This window comes from Pseudorasbora parva, chromosome 1, assembly GCF_024679245.1.
Source record: "Pseudorasbora parva isolate DD20220531a chromosome 1, ASM2467924v1, whole genome shotgun sequence".
Lineage (NCBI taxonomy): Eukaryota > Metazoa > Chordata > Actinopteri > Cypriniformes > Gobionidae > Pseudorasbora > Pseudorasbora parva.
Window position 1 is genome coordinate 54,002,075 of NC_090172.1, and position 15,661 is coordinate 54,017,735.

The 15,661-nt window shown below is 35.5% G+C and overlaps 1 protein-coding gene and 1 non-coding gene across 2 annotated transcripts; one reads left to right on the top strand and one right to left on the bottom strand.

Moving 5' to 3' along the window:
- Nucleotides 1-4: 4 nt before the first annotated feature.
- Nucleotides 5-12,652, bottom strand: csrp3 (cysteine and glycine-rich protein 3 (cardiac LIM protein)). Its single transcript, XM_067445208.1, has 6 exons — nucleotides 12,568-12,652; nucleotides 10,929-11,060; nucleotides 5,545-5,713; nucleotides 2,600-2,729; nucleotides 2,284-2,377; nucleotides 5-667 (listed from the first exon to the last, which is right to left on the bottom strand). The coding sequence occupies exons 2-6, from the start codon at nucleotides 11,038-11,040 to the stop codon at nucleotides 594-596; spliced, it is 579 nt and encodes a 192-aa protein (XP_067301309.1). The 5' UTR covers nucleotides 11,041-11,060; nucleotides 12,568-12,652; the 3' UTR covers nucleotides 5-593.
- Nucleotides 12,653-15,290: 2,638 nt separating this feature from the next.
- On the top strand, nucleotides 15,291-15,363 carry trnar-ucg (transfer RNA arginine (anticodon UCG)). Its single transcript has one exon. It is a non-coding gene; the product is annotated as a tRNA-Arg (tRNA).
- Nucleotides 15,364-15,661: the final 298 nt, after the last annotated feature.

Genomic DNA, 15,661 nt, shown 5'->3' on the forward strand with positions numbered 1-15,661 from the left:
ATAATTGTAAATAATACATTTGTTTTATTATGTAGTCTGTGCATAGCATCAACATAACATGTTTAAAGCTGAAGTATGTACATTTTCTATGTTCAAATACTTCCTCCTTTCCCAACTTAACATAAAGAGATAAGTAAGCTGTTGGTAATAAAAGTTTCCCAAAAAGTATAAACATTTGGCACTATTACAAAATTATACTGCTTAACTACCTCCATATATTATATTAATGTAATAGCAGAAATCACACACTTCAGCTTTAATTATACAGCCACCTTTTCATCGCACAAAATAAACAACATTAGACGGACCACTGTTAATTCAATGGAAATCATTAATTTCCTATGGATGTAATGTTTGGATCCAAAATGACCTTTTGATGCATAAAAAAAGTGAAAGTGACTAGATGGTCTCACTTATATAGTCACCGAGCTGTTTGTGGTTTGTACTAATTTATTAATTCCACCATAGTAGATGTCCTTGCTTTACTTCTTTACATTCATTATGACTGCCACTAGGGGGCGTTTACCATCAGTTGTATTCAAATGTTGTGTGCAGTAGTGAAAAGGTGGCTGCTCTGGGTTGCTTTAAACTTGTCATTCAATGTCCTCGACCACCCCCATGTTCCCCAGGCCCCGCCCCTTTGGACCAAAGTTTTTGGCATAGCAAACTGAAAAAAAAGAAAAAGAAATCAGTTAAGAACGTTGACCAAAAAAAGTGAGTAATAAAAAATTCATAGCTAAGGTTCAGATAGTATTCAGCAATATTTCGTAATCACCAATATATTTAGAAACACTTTACATTAGTTAAATACTGTAGACTAAGAATAAACAAATAGTTTGAAAGCAATTGTTAATCTTTCATGTCAAATCCAGTATTTACAAGGGTAATATAGTACCTGTGAAAAGTTTAGAAACATTACCATATCTTATGCTCACCAAGGCTGCATTTATTTAATCAAAAATACTGTAGAACAGGAACATTGCAAAATATTATTACAAACGTAAAGGACCATTTTTTATTTGAATATTATTTTAAAATGTGATTTATTGCTGTGATGAATCATTACTCCAGTCTTCAGTGTCAGATGATCCTTCAGAAATCATTCTAATAAACAAGCATGCTATTTTTTGCGGAATTGGTACATTAATATATTTTTTCAGGGATCTTTGATGAATAGAAAGTTCAACCAACAGTATTTATTTGCAGTTATTAATTACAGTTATTAAATAATTTATTTGAAATAAATATAATTTGTAGCATTATAAATATCTTCACTGTCACTTTTGATCAATTCAATGCATCCTTGATTTTTTTTTTTATCTTGCCACAAATGTTTGAACGGTATCACGGTTTCCAAAAACATCTGATAATATTTATGATATGATAATAATATGAAATGTTTCTTGAGCAGCAAATCATCCTATTAGAATGATTTCTGAAGGATCATGTGACTGAAGACTGGAGTAATGATGCTGAATATTCAGCTTTGACATCACAGGAATAAATTACATTTTTAATTGTACTAAAATAGAAAATGCTTGTTTTAAATTGTAATATTTTAGATTGTTTTTTTTTTTTTTTAAATAAATGCAGCCTTGGTAAGCATAAGTATGGAATCCTGTTTCTGCCACTAAATAAAATAGAGTAATTGCGACTTTTTATCTCAGAAATCTGACTTTTTTTTCTCACAATTGCGTAATATAAAGTCACAATTCTGACTGAGATATCTTTATATCATTCAATTGCTTTTTTATTTCTCAGAATTCTGACTTTATAACTTGCAATTGTGAGAAAACAAGTCAGAATTATTAGATAAAAAGTCGCAATTACTCATTTTATTTAGTGGCAGACACATAAGAGATTTTCTTTCAATAACATAAAAAAAAACAACATTTCCTAACTGTTGACAGGTACCTAAAATAAAAAGTTGTATCTTGTTATTTAATCTGAACTAACAATAAACGCATGCATTTATATTAACTAATGTTAACAAAGATTAATAAACCGACTGTATTAGCCTACTCATTTTTAACTATTGGAAGCTAAAAGTGTTATTTTCATTCTTTTATTTTAATTATTAATGCAAATTTCTGTTCGAATGTTCAAAAACTGTCATCATGATTCTTTTAGAAGGCATCATTTAGGCTTTAATCAGTTTTTGTGCTCTTGATTGCATCAATTGGTCTGTAATGGCTGTTTAAAGGGTCTATCTGAAACAGACCATCTATCGGTTAAGTGATATAAAGAGATTGATCTTGCAGTCTCTCATTTGATTGATTGTACCTTTGCAGTAGAGCTCTCCATCTTTATCCGTCACCGTGGTGGACTCCAGGCTCTTACCACACAATAAACAGCGGAAGCAGGTTTTGTGCCAGGCCTGTTGGATCAGAACCAGTCACAGATAATAAATTACTACGGTGAAATCTGCTTTACCCAGCGCTGACCTGTGACAGCAGCATATTGCAAGAGTGCTGAGAAAGGAAAAGTTACTCAAAATCTGCTTATACCGGTGGTTAAATGGTTTGATAATAATATATTTAATATCATAACAGTAAAACTCTGAGTCAGCGTCTCTCTTTCATTATAGCAGCAGTTTTACCTTTCCAGCACCCATGACTTTCTCTGCTGCATAAACGGCTTTGGAGCAGCGAGGACAGCGATCTGTGCTCCCGAGTTTCTGCGCAAACTTGCTTGGGTTTGAGTTTGCAGATGTCGGACGTGCTTTAGGCCTTAATATGTTAAACACACACACATAAGAAACACAAAAACAATACTAAAACCTCTAAATTCCCCTTTTCAACTAAAAACAGAAGACGTTATGCGTTTTGGCCGTTCATTTACACGACAACAGCGTTTTGGGGGCCTGAAAACTTTTGAAAACAGAAATCAAAGTGCAAGTTTTTGAAAACGATGCAGTTATCGTCCCCGTGTAAAAACACGAATCTGTCCTGCGCATGTGAATTACAGTGCCTTGCGAAAGTATTCGGCCCCCTTGAGCTTTGCAACCTTTTGCCACATTTCAGGCTTCAAACATAAAGATATAAAACTGTATTTTTTTGTGAAGAATCAACAACAAGTGGGAAACAATCATGAAGTGGAACGAAATTTATTGGATATTTCAAACGTTTTTAACAAATCAAAAACTGAAAAATTGGGCGTGCAAAATGATTCGGCCCCTTTACTTTCAGTGCAGCAAACTCTCTCCAGAAGTTCAGTGAGGATCTCTGAATGATCCAATGTTGACCTAAATGACTAATGATGATAAATAGAATCCACCTGTGTGTAATCAAGTCTCCGTATAAATGCACCTGCACTGTGATAGTCTCAGAGGTCCGTTTAAAGCGCAGAGAGCATCATGAAGAACAAGGAACACACCAGGCAGGTCCGAGATACTGTTGTGGAGAAGTTTAAAGCCGGATTTGGATACAAAAAGATTTCCCAAGCTTTAAACATCCCAAGGAGCACTGTGCTCTGTGTTCTGATAATATAGAAATGGAAGGAGTATCAGACCACTGCAAATCTACCAAGACCTGGCCGTCCCTCTAAACTTTCAGCTCATACAAGGAGAAGACTGATCAGAGATGCAGCCAGGAGGCCCATGATCACTCTGGATGAACTGCAGAGATCTACAGCTGAGGTGGGAGACTCTGTCCAAAGGACAACAATCAGTCGTATACTGCACAAATCTGGCCTTTCTGGAAGAGTGGCACGAAGAAAAAAGTGTTGTTTAAAGTTTGCCACAAGCCACCTGGGAGACACACCAAGCATGTTGAAGAAGGTGCTCTGGTCAGACAAAACCAAAATTGAACTTTTTGGCAACAATGCAAAACGTTATGTTTGGCCTAAAAGCAACACAGCTCATCACCCTGAACACACCATCTCCACTGTCAAACATGGTGGTGGCAGCATCATGGTTTGGGCCTGCTTTTCTTCAGCAGGGACAGGGAAGATGGTTAAAATTGATGGGAAGATGGATGGAGCCAAATGCAGGACCATTCTGGAAGAAAACCTGACGGAGTCTGCAAAAGACCTGAGACTGGGACGGAGATTTGTCTTCCAACAAGACAATGATCCAAAACATAAAGCAAAATCTACAATGGAATGGTTCAGAAATAAACATATTCAGGTGTTAGAATGGCCAAGTCAAAGTCCAGACCTGAATCCAATCGAGAATCTGTGGAAAGAACTGAAACCTGCTGTTCACAAACGCTCTCCATCCAACCTCACTGAGCTCCAGCTGTTCTGCAAGGAGGAATGGGCAAAAATCTCTCGATGTGCAAAACTGAAAGAGACATACCCCAAGCGACTTACAGCTGTAATCGCAGCAAAAGGTGGCGCTACAAAGTATTAACTTAAGGGGGCCGAATAATTTTGCATGCCCAATTTTTCATTTTTTAGATTTTTTTAATTTTTTTGAAATATCCAATAAATTTCGTTCCACTTCATGATTGTGTCCCACTTGTTGTTGAGTCTTCACAAAAAATTACAGTTTCATATCATTATGTTTGAAGCCTGAAATGTGGCAAAAGGTCGCAAAGTTCAAGGGGGCCGAATATTTTCGCAAGGCACTGTATGTGTTCAGTATACAGGTGTGTAGTGTTTCTTCAAAGTGACATTGCCAACTAAATATATCAATAAAATACTTTTTTATTGAATTTTACTGGCATCAAAAAAAGGTGTTTTTCGTGGATCCGTGTGAAATAAAAACTTTCCAGATTTTTAGTACATTGTTGTCTTGTAAATTTGCCCTATGATCCCGATCAGCCAGAATGTGTGTTTTGCAGTGAGAGATGCCTTTTTAAATTGTTTTCTATTGGCAATAAGCACTGTTCATGATGCCTCGCGTTTTATCCGCCTGCTGCACCTCGCGTTTTTGTAGGATCTCTTAGCGCATGGAGTTGATAAATAATTAACTGTCAACTTTGATGTCACTTTGTTTAGAAGTGGCACTCCGAGCCTATAGACTGAACACATAATACATACATGCATGATGTCACCGATCTCACACATTCGTGTTTTTGTAGTTTACACTGAGACCAACCTCACGAAAATGCGTATAAATAGTATGAGTGTGCAATCTTTGTGAAATGTATAGCCCAAAATGAGTTTTGGCGTGCATATGATACGCACTTTATGGCATATTATATCTACAAACCCCCCACCCCACCACCCTAAACCTACCCAAGAGCTTGTCATATGCACGCCATAAAGTGTTTGCACGCCAAAACTTATTTTTGCGTATCCATTCACACTCGTACTATTGCTACACGTTACCATGAGATGGCAATATTGTTTTCAAAAACTTGTACTTTAAAACCTGTTTTCAAATGTTTGCGTTTCAAGCCTCCAAAATGCTGTTGTCGTGTAAGTGAAAGGCCAAAACGCATCCAATTTCTATTTTTAGTTGAAAATGAGTTGACAAGGTTTGTCTCACCTCACCAGTAATGATTTAAATGTCTTTGTAGGCTAATTATATCATTGTCTTAGAAACTGCACTGCTGCTGTATCTACAAGAATGATTTGAAAGATATTTCTAGGACATACTCTTGAGGCTGAAGCTCTTCATTATTCACTGGGTCAGAACTCAACGCTCCGGCCCCCTGGCCGTATCCGTAACCTTTTGGGCCATATTTCTTGCCATAGCAGGATTTGCAGTAAATCTCAGACTCATGTGCTGCAACTGTTGTGCTGTCCAAACCTTTGCGACAAACCACTAGAGAACAGAAACAAAACTGTCAAAATATGACATATTATAGGCCTGGTTTTACAGACAGGGCTTAGATTAGGCCTTAGTTTAAATAGGACATCTAAGTATCTTTTATAAACGTGCCTCAGAAAAAAAAACACACTGGTGTGTATCTTGAGACCAAGCAATGGCAGACATATTTTAAGATCTCAGTGAAAGCTGATTTCAATTTAAACAGCTCAAACATGTATTTTAGTCTGGGACTAGACTTTTAAGCCTGTCTGTGAAACCAGTGGATCAATATAATTTCAAATATAAATATATCCAAATAAAAAATATAATTATTCACTAACTTAGCTCTTTTCTATTTTAATATATTTAAAAATGTAATTTATTCCTGTGATGACAAAGCAGAATTTTTCCAACCTGATCTCATGGGAATATTACATTTTTTACAACGTGGCAATTTCATGAATGTGTACAAAGTGAATCGTATGAAAATGTACAAGTTTTAGAAAACAAAAGAGCATCCCTAAACATAACCATCACTTAAGCATCAGCAGATCGTACAAAAAAAACATACAAAGGAGATCGGATTCATTTCATTTGCTGACTTGCTGCTCAGTAAACATTATCAATGTTGAAATAAGGGTGTGCTGCTTAATATTTTTGTAGAAACCGTGATACATTTTTTTTTAGGATTCTTTAATGATTCGAAGGTTCAGAAGAACAGCATTGTAAATGTTAATCAGCAGTGTTAAAATTAATAAATAATTTCCAAGACTAGTTGTATTGAGACTTGCAAAATTAAAAAATCATGCATAACAGGGATTTTTTCAAGTCTACATTTATGTGATGATCTGCGCGTTGCATGTATGGCAAGCCATTTTAACATTTATTCCTTAAAACAAACTAGTATCTATTTTCATGCTACTAGTGCTTATTTTTTAGATACTTGTATCTATTCCATTTAGTACTAGTACTTGTTCATTAGCTATTAGTGCTTATTATTTAGGTACTAGTCCCTATTCTTTAGATACTAGTATTTATTCATTAGAATGTTCTTATTCATTAGATACTATACTTATTCCAATGTCTAGTATTTAATTATACTTAACTTTAACTTAAACTTAAAAAATAGAGCTAGTGCTTATTTCTTAATTACAAGTAACATTTTGGATCAAAGATATACCTTAATAGTAGGGTCGGGAATTAATAAAAAAATAATCTAATTAATTAGAGGCTTTGTAATTAATTAATCGAAATGAATCGCATTTTAATTGCATATAAATATTTGACCTGAGAACAGTGAGAAGTAATTTTTCACATGGATTTTTAGTATACCATTGAATAATGACTGAATACATAAGAATACTTAATCAACAAAATATTGTTTATTTATTTCAGTCCAGCAGTGCAATGTTTGCCATTTAGTTTAGCAAAAGCATATTTGTGATATTTGAGGCTCGATGTGTTGCGGTGATACGCAAATTTCTTGTTGTATAGCTTGCACACAACCATGCTCTTGTCGACGCTTCCATCCTTTCGTCGTTTTTTAAAACAAAATTTACCATCCACGGGGCCAAGCAAAGTGGTCTCATCAGCTTCTTCGTTCATGTTCACTATGGTTTGTTGTTGTCGTGACTTCTGAGCGCTAGTTGGTGTTCCAGTATAATCGGTCCGTCGAAACTCATTCATTGAAAAACGTTCTGCGGTGCAAAAATAAGTGGTTAAAATTGTTTTTTTTTTTTTTTTTTTGCGTAATTAATTAACGCGTTAAAGTCCCGTACTTAATTAATCTTAATTAACGCTTTAAAGTCCCGGCTCTACTTAATAGATACTAGTACTATTTAAATAATCAGTGTGCAAATAATATGTTGAATATCAATGAACCAAAAACATATCAAAGAGAGATGACAATGGAAACAGAAGGAGAAGAGAGGTGAAAGAATTACAGTGCAACATGTTTGGGGTTGTTGAACAAATTTGCAGGAAATGCAATTATAAATAAATATAATAATAGTCTATTTAATGATATTAGAGTAAAAAATATATAAAGAATAGTCATTTGAAATAGAGTGTATATATACTCTTATTCTTACATGATGCATTCTTAGACGCAGATTAATATTTGGAATTATTTATTTATTATTTAAATTGGAAAAAAAGGAGTACTATAGCATGAAAATAGATACTAGTTTGTTTTAAGGATTAAAGGTTAAAACAGTTTGCCATATTATGTTACTACTGCACTACTGCGCGTTCCTTTAGAACAGTGATTAACTTGAGTGTACAATAAGCTGTGTAAAACGTGCATTCACCTGATCAATTTTGAGTGTCCAGATTGTATAATCAAACATGCAGTGGAGCACTCTCTGTGTATGCATTTATTTGTCATTTTAACTGTTGGAAACAGATCATAAAAGTGGACTTCAAAGACTTCTTATCCTGTTGCGCCCTCTATAGGCCATGATCAGCCACTAGTCGATGTCAAGCTTAAAGCGCTGTCGCAGAGCATTAAAGTCAACTATTCTGTGCAACCCCTACTTCATACATTCAACATAAAATCTTCAGTCTTAAATCTGTTGTGAGAGACAGAGGGAGTCTAGAGTTGGCCCGTGATCTCACAGCTCCTCCAGAGGGCTGTCATCTCCTGCCTGCGTTCGTCAGCTGCTGCACTTTCAGCCAGGATGGCTCAAGAGGCTCACAGGAGCTTGGCTTTGTGTCTAATTTTGGGCTGGATGAACAAGAGGCTCTGAGAGACCGAAGCATCCCGGCCACTGTCATCCGCAGCAGATGGAAACAAGCCCTTGAATAGTGGCTAACTGCAGGGGTGTCAGCTCTACCACAGCGTTACCGTGCTCAAACTGACTATTACCACCCTTGCTGGAACAACTCAAGCGTTCAAGAATGTATGCTGTGCCACTGAAAGCAGTCTGCTCTGGGTTTTTTTTTGGACTGGGCACCTCATCATGATTCATTAGCTCATTTTGCATATCTTAACTTTTATTCTGACACAAACAGATACATTAATGAAAGAGTGTTTCTTGAAAATTTTATTGTTGCTATTGAAGTAAATATTTTGGAAAAGATCAATCTAATAGGTAAATGTTGTCAAATATAATGGACAAAAATTTTACATTTTCTTAGACGAGATAACTAGGTAACTAGTTGTCATTAACTAAGAACTATTTTGATCTATAATGAACAAATTGAATTTCCAACCATCTATCCTGTTACAGTTTTTTTTATTATTTTGCTGAGGTGGTTGATTTTGATTTCACTTTTTTAAGTTTAGTTAGTGTGTAATGTTGCTGTTTGAGTGTAAACATCATCTGAAAAATACATTTTATCGTATTTATAAAAGACAGATACGCTGTTCCAAACCATTCCAAAAACAGCTGCACTCATGGAGGTGCGCAGTAGGTGGGGCTAAAGAGTCACGAGCACACACACCGATTGCCAACAAAACTGCTTGTGGTTTTTAACTCATAACCAGGGAACAAACACAAACACCTGCAGAACTCCATTGCAGCTCCAGGAAAACAAACTGCATCCACTGTTTCCTTAATGCTGGGTCATTTGGGAAGCTGAACAAGGTTATCTTTCCCTCACAACCAAAAACACACTTCTTTAGTTGATTTGGTGGTCTAAAAACAAAATGACAGCGCTGCCGACGGCTTCCGTGACCCAAACGAATTTTGTTGATGGACGCGCTCTTGCTCTCGCTTTGGTTGATGTGCGCATGCTCATCCGGGAGACGTGCCCATACAAGGAGTTCCTCCCTTTATGACGTCATACAGGGCCATACTCAAAAAAATCTTGCTTGAATCCTGAAGGTTTTTTTTTGTGTGCCATGTTTAGCATGAGAATCCAACTGTTTAACTGTGTAAATAAGTCAGAATGCATGAAATGGATCTCCCCAACAAAGAAATCAATTTTTAAGGAGGACAACAAACGGCCTAACTAACTACTAAGGTAGGGGCTACAATGAGCTTTTTTCACGGGTTAATGGCATCAATAACCCTGTAATTTTCATAAACCCTGCCCCCAGGAACACCCAACAAAGGGTCATGTTGAGAAGTGGAAGAGTTGTAGTAGAAAACATTTGGGAGTCTGCTCAAGCTTTCACATCTGAATTTTCACATTTATGGTAATACAGTATATAACACAAATGCAAAAAAAAAAAAAAAAAAAACGAGATAACACCATAAGTTATAACCATAATTAAACTAAACTAAATCTGTTTTATCTTTATGTAGCATATATTTTCTGTCTCAGTAGGTAACAGTACCCAGACAAGCGTTTTATAGATTATCATGTCAGAATATGCTAATCAATGACTTGTTAAGATAGTTAACTTCACATCAACTACATAAATTCATCAAATAACCATTCAAAAATGTCCTGTTGCATTCTACATACTGCCACTTCTTCATGAGTCTCCCCATCACTGTCCCGACTCCGGTTTGAACATAAAAGGCTGAACAGTTTTGACATTTTCAGTGCGTGTCTGCGTGAGGTAATCGGAGCTGCCAACATGAGCTCTTGAAGATCGCTTTGAGCTGCAGCACATTTGCATTTAAAGGGACACGCACAAAAACAACATGTTACCCTCAAAAAGTGACAATTTTAACATATGTGGGATATTTTGAGTTAAAACTTCACATACACTCTCTTGGGACATCAGAAACTTATTTTACATCTTGTAAAAATGGACACGACTAATTTAACATGCATTTTAAAATGCAGCAAACTGGGTAATATTGCTATGGTAAACATTTTTATTGTTTATATATATATATATATATATATATATATATATATATATATATATATATATATATATATATATATATATATATAGTAATAAAAGACACATCTGGTCATGTAATTTCAAAATGTCTCAAAAAAATTGTCTTTATGATAAAAAGGTATCCATGCATATCATTATTTTCCTTGTAATCTTTAATCGAAATAACTCCCCCCTCCCTTTAGCAGCGAAATCTGGCAATGGGGGCGGGGCAACCTGTCACTCACATGAGATCAACCAATGGCAAACCACAACCGTCCATTTAATCAGATATGTCACAAGAAAAGTCTACAACAACTTCCATTTCATGCTGACTCTAACTCCCTTGGAACTTACATTTTCTGATTCTGATATCTAATATACCTTTATTTTTTTTTACTTTAGTAAGTAATGGTTACAAATAATACCTGAGTTGTATTGTGGACTTACTGCAAATAAAGCAGGTTTTGTGGAAGCTCCGGCTGTTGCACTGGATCTCCTCAGCATGGTAAACTGTCTTCTCACAGGCCGAACATTTGGCTCCTCCTCCCCAATTTGGCATCCTCGGCCCTGGCAAAGATTCTGACATTTACAGGGAAGGGAAGAGAAATAAATCTTAACTAAAATGGATTTTGATTTAGATTTTTTTTATTTGATTTGAAGAATTTATTTCACACACTTTATCATTTTAAAGACAAATTTAAAAATAATTACAGAAAGGTTATTGTGTATAAAAATGGGAAACCCCAAAGAAGCTACTGAAAGCTTTTAGGAGGGGGCCCAATAACAACATATAACATACAAGAACAGAAACTCAGTCCATAAACACAAATAAATATAAATACAACAAGACAAACACTTCAGCAAACAGACGACAAACAGACGATCCCAGCACAAATGTAATACTTTCAAAATGATCAAAAAGTATATGTTAAAAGCAGTTTTTCCTTAAGGTTTTTCTTGAAAATGGAGACAGAACGAATCAATTTAAGGTTTTCCTCAAGCTAATTCCAAATCTGTGGACCTCTGCAGACAACACTCAGGCTCGTACATTTCAATCGTCGTATTTTACCAGTAATTAAATGTTTTTTCCATTGTGTGATATGTATGCTGGGGTCGGCTGATTGGGGCAAGTTCACACAACCTGTAATTTAACTTATGAACAACCTGGAATATCATACAGGCATTATGAAAAGTATTGTATTCAGTAAGTCTTAATAAACCAGGGCGATGAAACAAGGGACGCGAAGGGGTATTTTGCTCAGACCACATTAATACCCGTATAATTTTTTTCTGTAAAGACTGTATTTTTTTCAGGTAACTAGTAAAAGTGTTACACTAGGATGAGTGTTACAAGTTTACTAACTGTGGAAATGTATCGGCATGTTTTGAAAACCAGGAGAAAATGTGACTGTGTTCATTGATGTGATAGGTCAGATATAAAAATAGATCCTATCTCAAAGGAATATGCCATTTAGTCTCTATCTCATCTCTTTGAGCATGCAGAATATCACCTCACTTGTGTGGAATGCAACGATAAGAGTCCAGAAATAGGTATTTTATTAATGCCACTGCCAGATTAAAAGAAGTGTCTGCTGTGTGTGGCTAAAGAAATACTAAAAAGTAATACAAGATTTAATAATTATTTTAATCATTCATTTACATTGTTAATATTTGTATGTATTTCTAAGTCAAAACAATTGAATCTCTCTACTTTGACCAATATTAATTAGTACCACTCAAAACACTAAAAGTAAATATACAATGCATATCAAATAATGAATGTACTTTAAAATACATTTGTTTAATGATCTTTCTACAAATGTACAATTGTTATCTTCTAAGCATTAGTGTAATAATCAAGTCACTTAAAACCGAATTAATTATCGTAGAATCACTTCACAGCAGATTTATTTTAATAATAAATATCAATAGGTCAAAGTTTAAATGGGTTTATGAATAATAAATTCAGAATAATTGGGACACTTTTCCCGTCATCTCAATGGCAAAAAATGTCCCAATCAAGATACAGCACAAATTATCAAGCCATGGTCAGACATTAAAATATAAATATTCAAATTTTACTTACACAGTCACAGGTTATAATAGAAATCTTTTTTTTTTCTTTTTTCTGGGAATAATATTTTCTCCTCTGTCACTGATGATGTCCATTTCTGGCCCTATGGTCAGTCTTTATATAGGCTACTGGGCGCCACTCCCTCAGCTTCAAACACACACTCATAATTTCAAGAGGACCAAAGTGTGTGCTTCCTAAATTAACTGCTGACAATACACAAATGCAATGCAGCTGCATGGTCTCCAATCCTGAGTGCAGATATTCTACAAGCACCACAACATTTGTTCACAATTTTAAAGGCTTGGGTGTTCAACTCAATTTGACAACGGTGCACAGTAAAGAGTTAACGCAGGCTGCATAAACAGGCTACTTTGAATGTGTCTGTATGGCTGAATATTAAAACTGGGGATGGCAAACTATTTGTAACAGTGATTTAATTGCAATTATTATACCAGGTTTTGTTGGTTGGGGTGAGCAGGGCACAACCTAACGCAGAGTTAGTTGTGTGACATATGGTTTAAAACATTACACACATGACAGCATGACGAAAGTAGAGTATTTACACATTGCCATATTAATATTATAAAAATCTTTGGAAGATATCACCAAACATTTATGCAACCATAAGTACATTTCCTACTAATTCATTAATTAGTTAATTTTTCATAAATGTTTCATTATGTTTTTTTTGTGTTTATTTAAAATTAGACAAATCTGATATTATTTTAATCTCATATCTGTTATTTAACAGTTGAGATAGTTCTTTAATGCTGATTTGAATCCCAGTTAGGGTGCGTTGTAACACTACGTTACATTAGAACTATGCTATTATACTATAATCTTTTATGAATTCTACTGAGAAACCATGAGAAAAAGGTGAATAACAGTGTGGTTGATGTCAAACTCAAAAAAGTATATATATATATAATTATTATTTTATTATTAAAAACATTACAATTTCAACAGTTAAAGTCGATTGTTCCTTTTTTACAACATGTAAAATAAGTCTCTGATGTCCCCAGAGTGTGTTTGTGAAGTTTTATCTCAAAATACCCCACAGATAATTTTTTAATAGCATGTTCAAATTGCCACTTTCTGAGGGTGAGCAAAAACATGCCTTTTTTGTGTGTGCGCCTTTAAATGCAAATGAGCTGCTGCTCATGAGGCGGAGCTTCAAGAATTCTAGTTAGCAGGCAGCTCTGATTACCTCATGCAACAGGCAATGAAACTGCTCAGCCTTTTATGTTCAAACTGGAGTCGGACAATGATTAGGAGACTCAAGAAGAAGTGGCAACATGTAGAATGGGACGAGATGTTCATGTTCCGAATGGTTAGTGGATTCATTTATGGAGCTGATGTTTTAGTTAACTATCTCTAAGTCATTGATTAGCATATTCTATCATAATAATCTCACCCCATTTGTTGCATATTCCCAGGGAATTTGGGGAGGAAGCTTGTGTAGTCCCTACCAGCCGTTTGTTGTCCTTAAAAAGTAATTTCTTTAGAATAAACATTCCCATTTGCTTTGATCTTTGAGCATTGTAACTTTTCAGATATTGTTTATGCTCAAACAGCAACATTACACGCTAACTAAAGTTTAAAAAGTGAGATCATAATCAACCACCCCTTTGATAATTGTATTTCATTGACAAAATATTTTAGTTTGTCTTGGAGGTTTATTTTTTATTGTATCAGATAATGTTAACAGGTTAAGCTGTCATTTGGTCATGCTACATTGTACCCCTCACAACATGCCTCACCGATGGGGCCTCTTGTCACATTTCGGATGTCATGGGATTTTTAATGACCACAGAGAGTCGGTACCTCGGTTTAACGTCTCATCCGAAGGACGGTGCTCTTTGACTGTACAGTGTCCCCATCACTATACTGGGGCGTTAAGACCCACACAGACCACAGGGTGAGCGCCCCCTGCTGGCCTCACTAACACCTCTACCAGCAGCAACCTGGTAGGCTATTCCCAGCTGGTCTCCCATCCAGGCTGACAAGGCCCTGCAGTGGGAAATATTATATACATAGGCCTATATTATACATGTATATATAAATAATTGTGTGTACTTGAAAATGTATGTTCAAAAAAAGAAAACAAAAAAAAAGAGAAAACAAATAGGCTACAAATAAAAATCACTGCATGGTAAACATGATGGTGCGAGATGGCTGTAAATTAAAATGCTGCACCGATTTTGGAAGGTTTCCTAACTGTTTTAAGAACGTTATACCTTAACATGCCTCGCAGCTGGGCTTATTAGTAAATGATCAATTCGCCCAAATATATTTATTGTGAGGCAGTAGTCTACACAGGGTTAACACAAGCCGCTCACTGAAAATATTGCATCTCCCCATTTTCGTCACGTAACGTTACATGCAAACTGTGTTTACAACCGGTAAAGCAGCAGGCTTAACACCATATAATATGGAAGGAACGTAAGTGGAAAAGAAAATGTGCTCAAGAAATTTAAGATTGAAGGTGTTCAATTTTCGTGCACTTCTTTATTTTATTTGCTCTATTATTTAATTTTAATTATGAGACTGAAATGCTTTGCTTTTTGTCAACTAAAACTCATTGGAAATGTTTTTGTAGTGTTTCCTCTGCAGAACAATCCAAAATATATGAAATAACAATACAACCCACAGAAGAGATGTCTATCCTTCATAGCGTCGGGCTCATTCCCAATGAGATAAAAATGTCAGTGCTTTGAATAACGTTCTTAACGACCGGCCTCGTGGCCTAATGGATAAGGCGTCTGACTTCGAATCAGAAGATTGCAGGTTCGAGTCCTGCCGGGGTCGCATCTTTAGGAACATTGTTATATAACTGATTATATCACCCGGAGAACCAAATGACTGCTGAATTTAGCTCTATGCTGAGTGCCAGATGCATGTGGCCAAAAACAGACAACATATAAATTAGTGAAATACTAAAATCACTGATATTAACAAAATTAAATGTTTTTGGCTGTGATGGATCGAGCATCAACTGAACTGTAATATATAATAATTTTGTTAAATAGCCTGTAGTGAAATGTAAATAACTAAAATATCGTAGTTATGCTCGAATGTCAAAGTTACTTAAAAAAGATCATGGTTT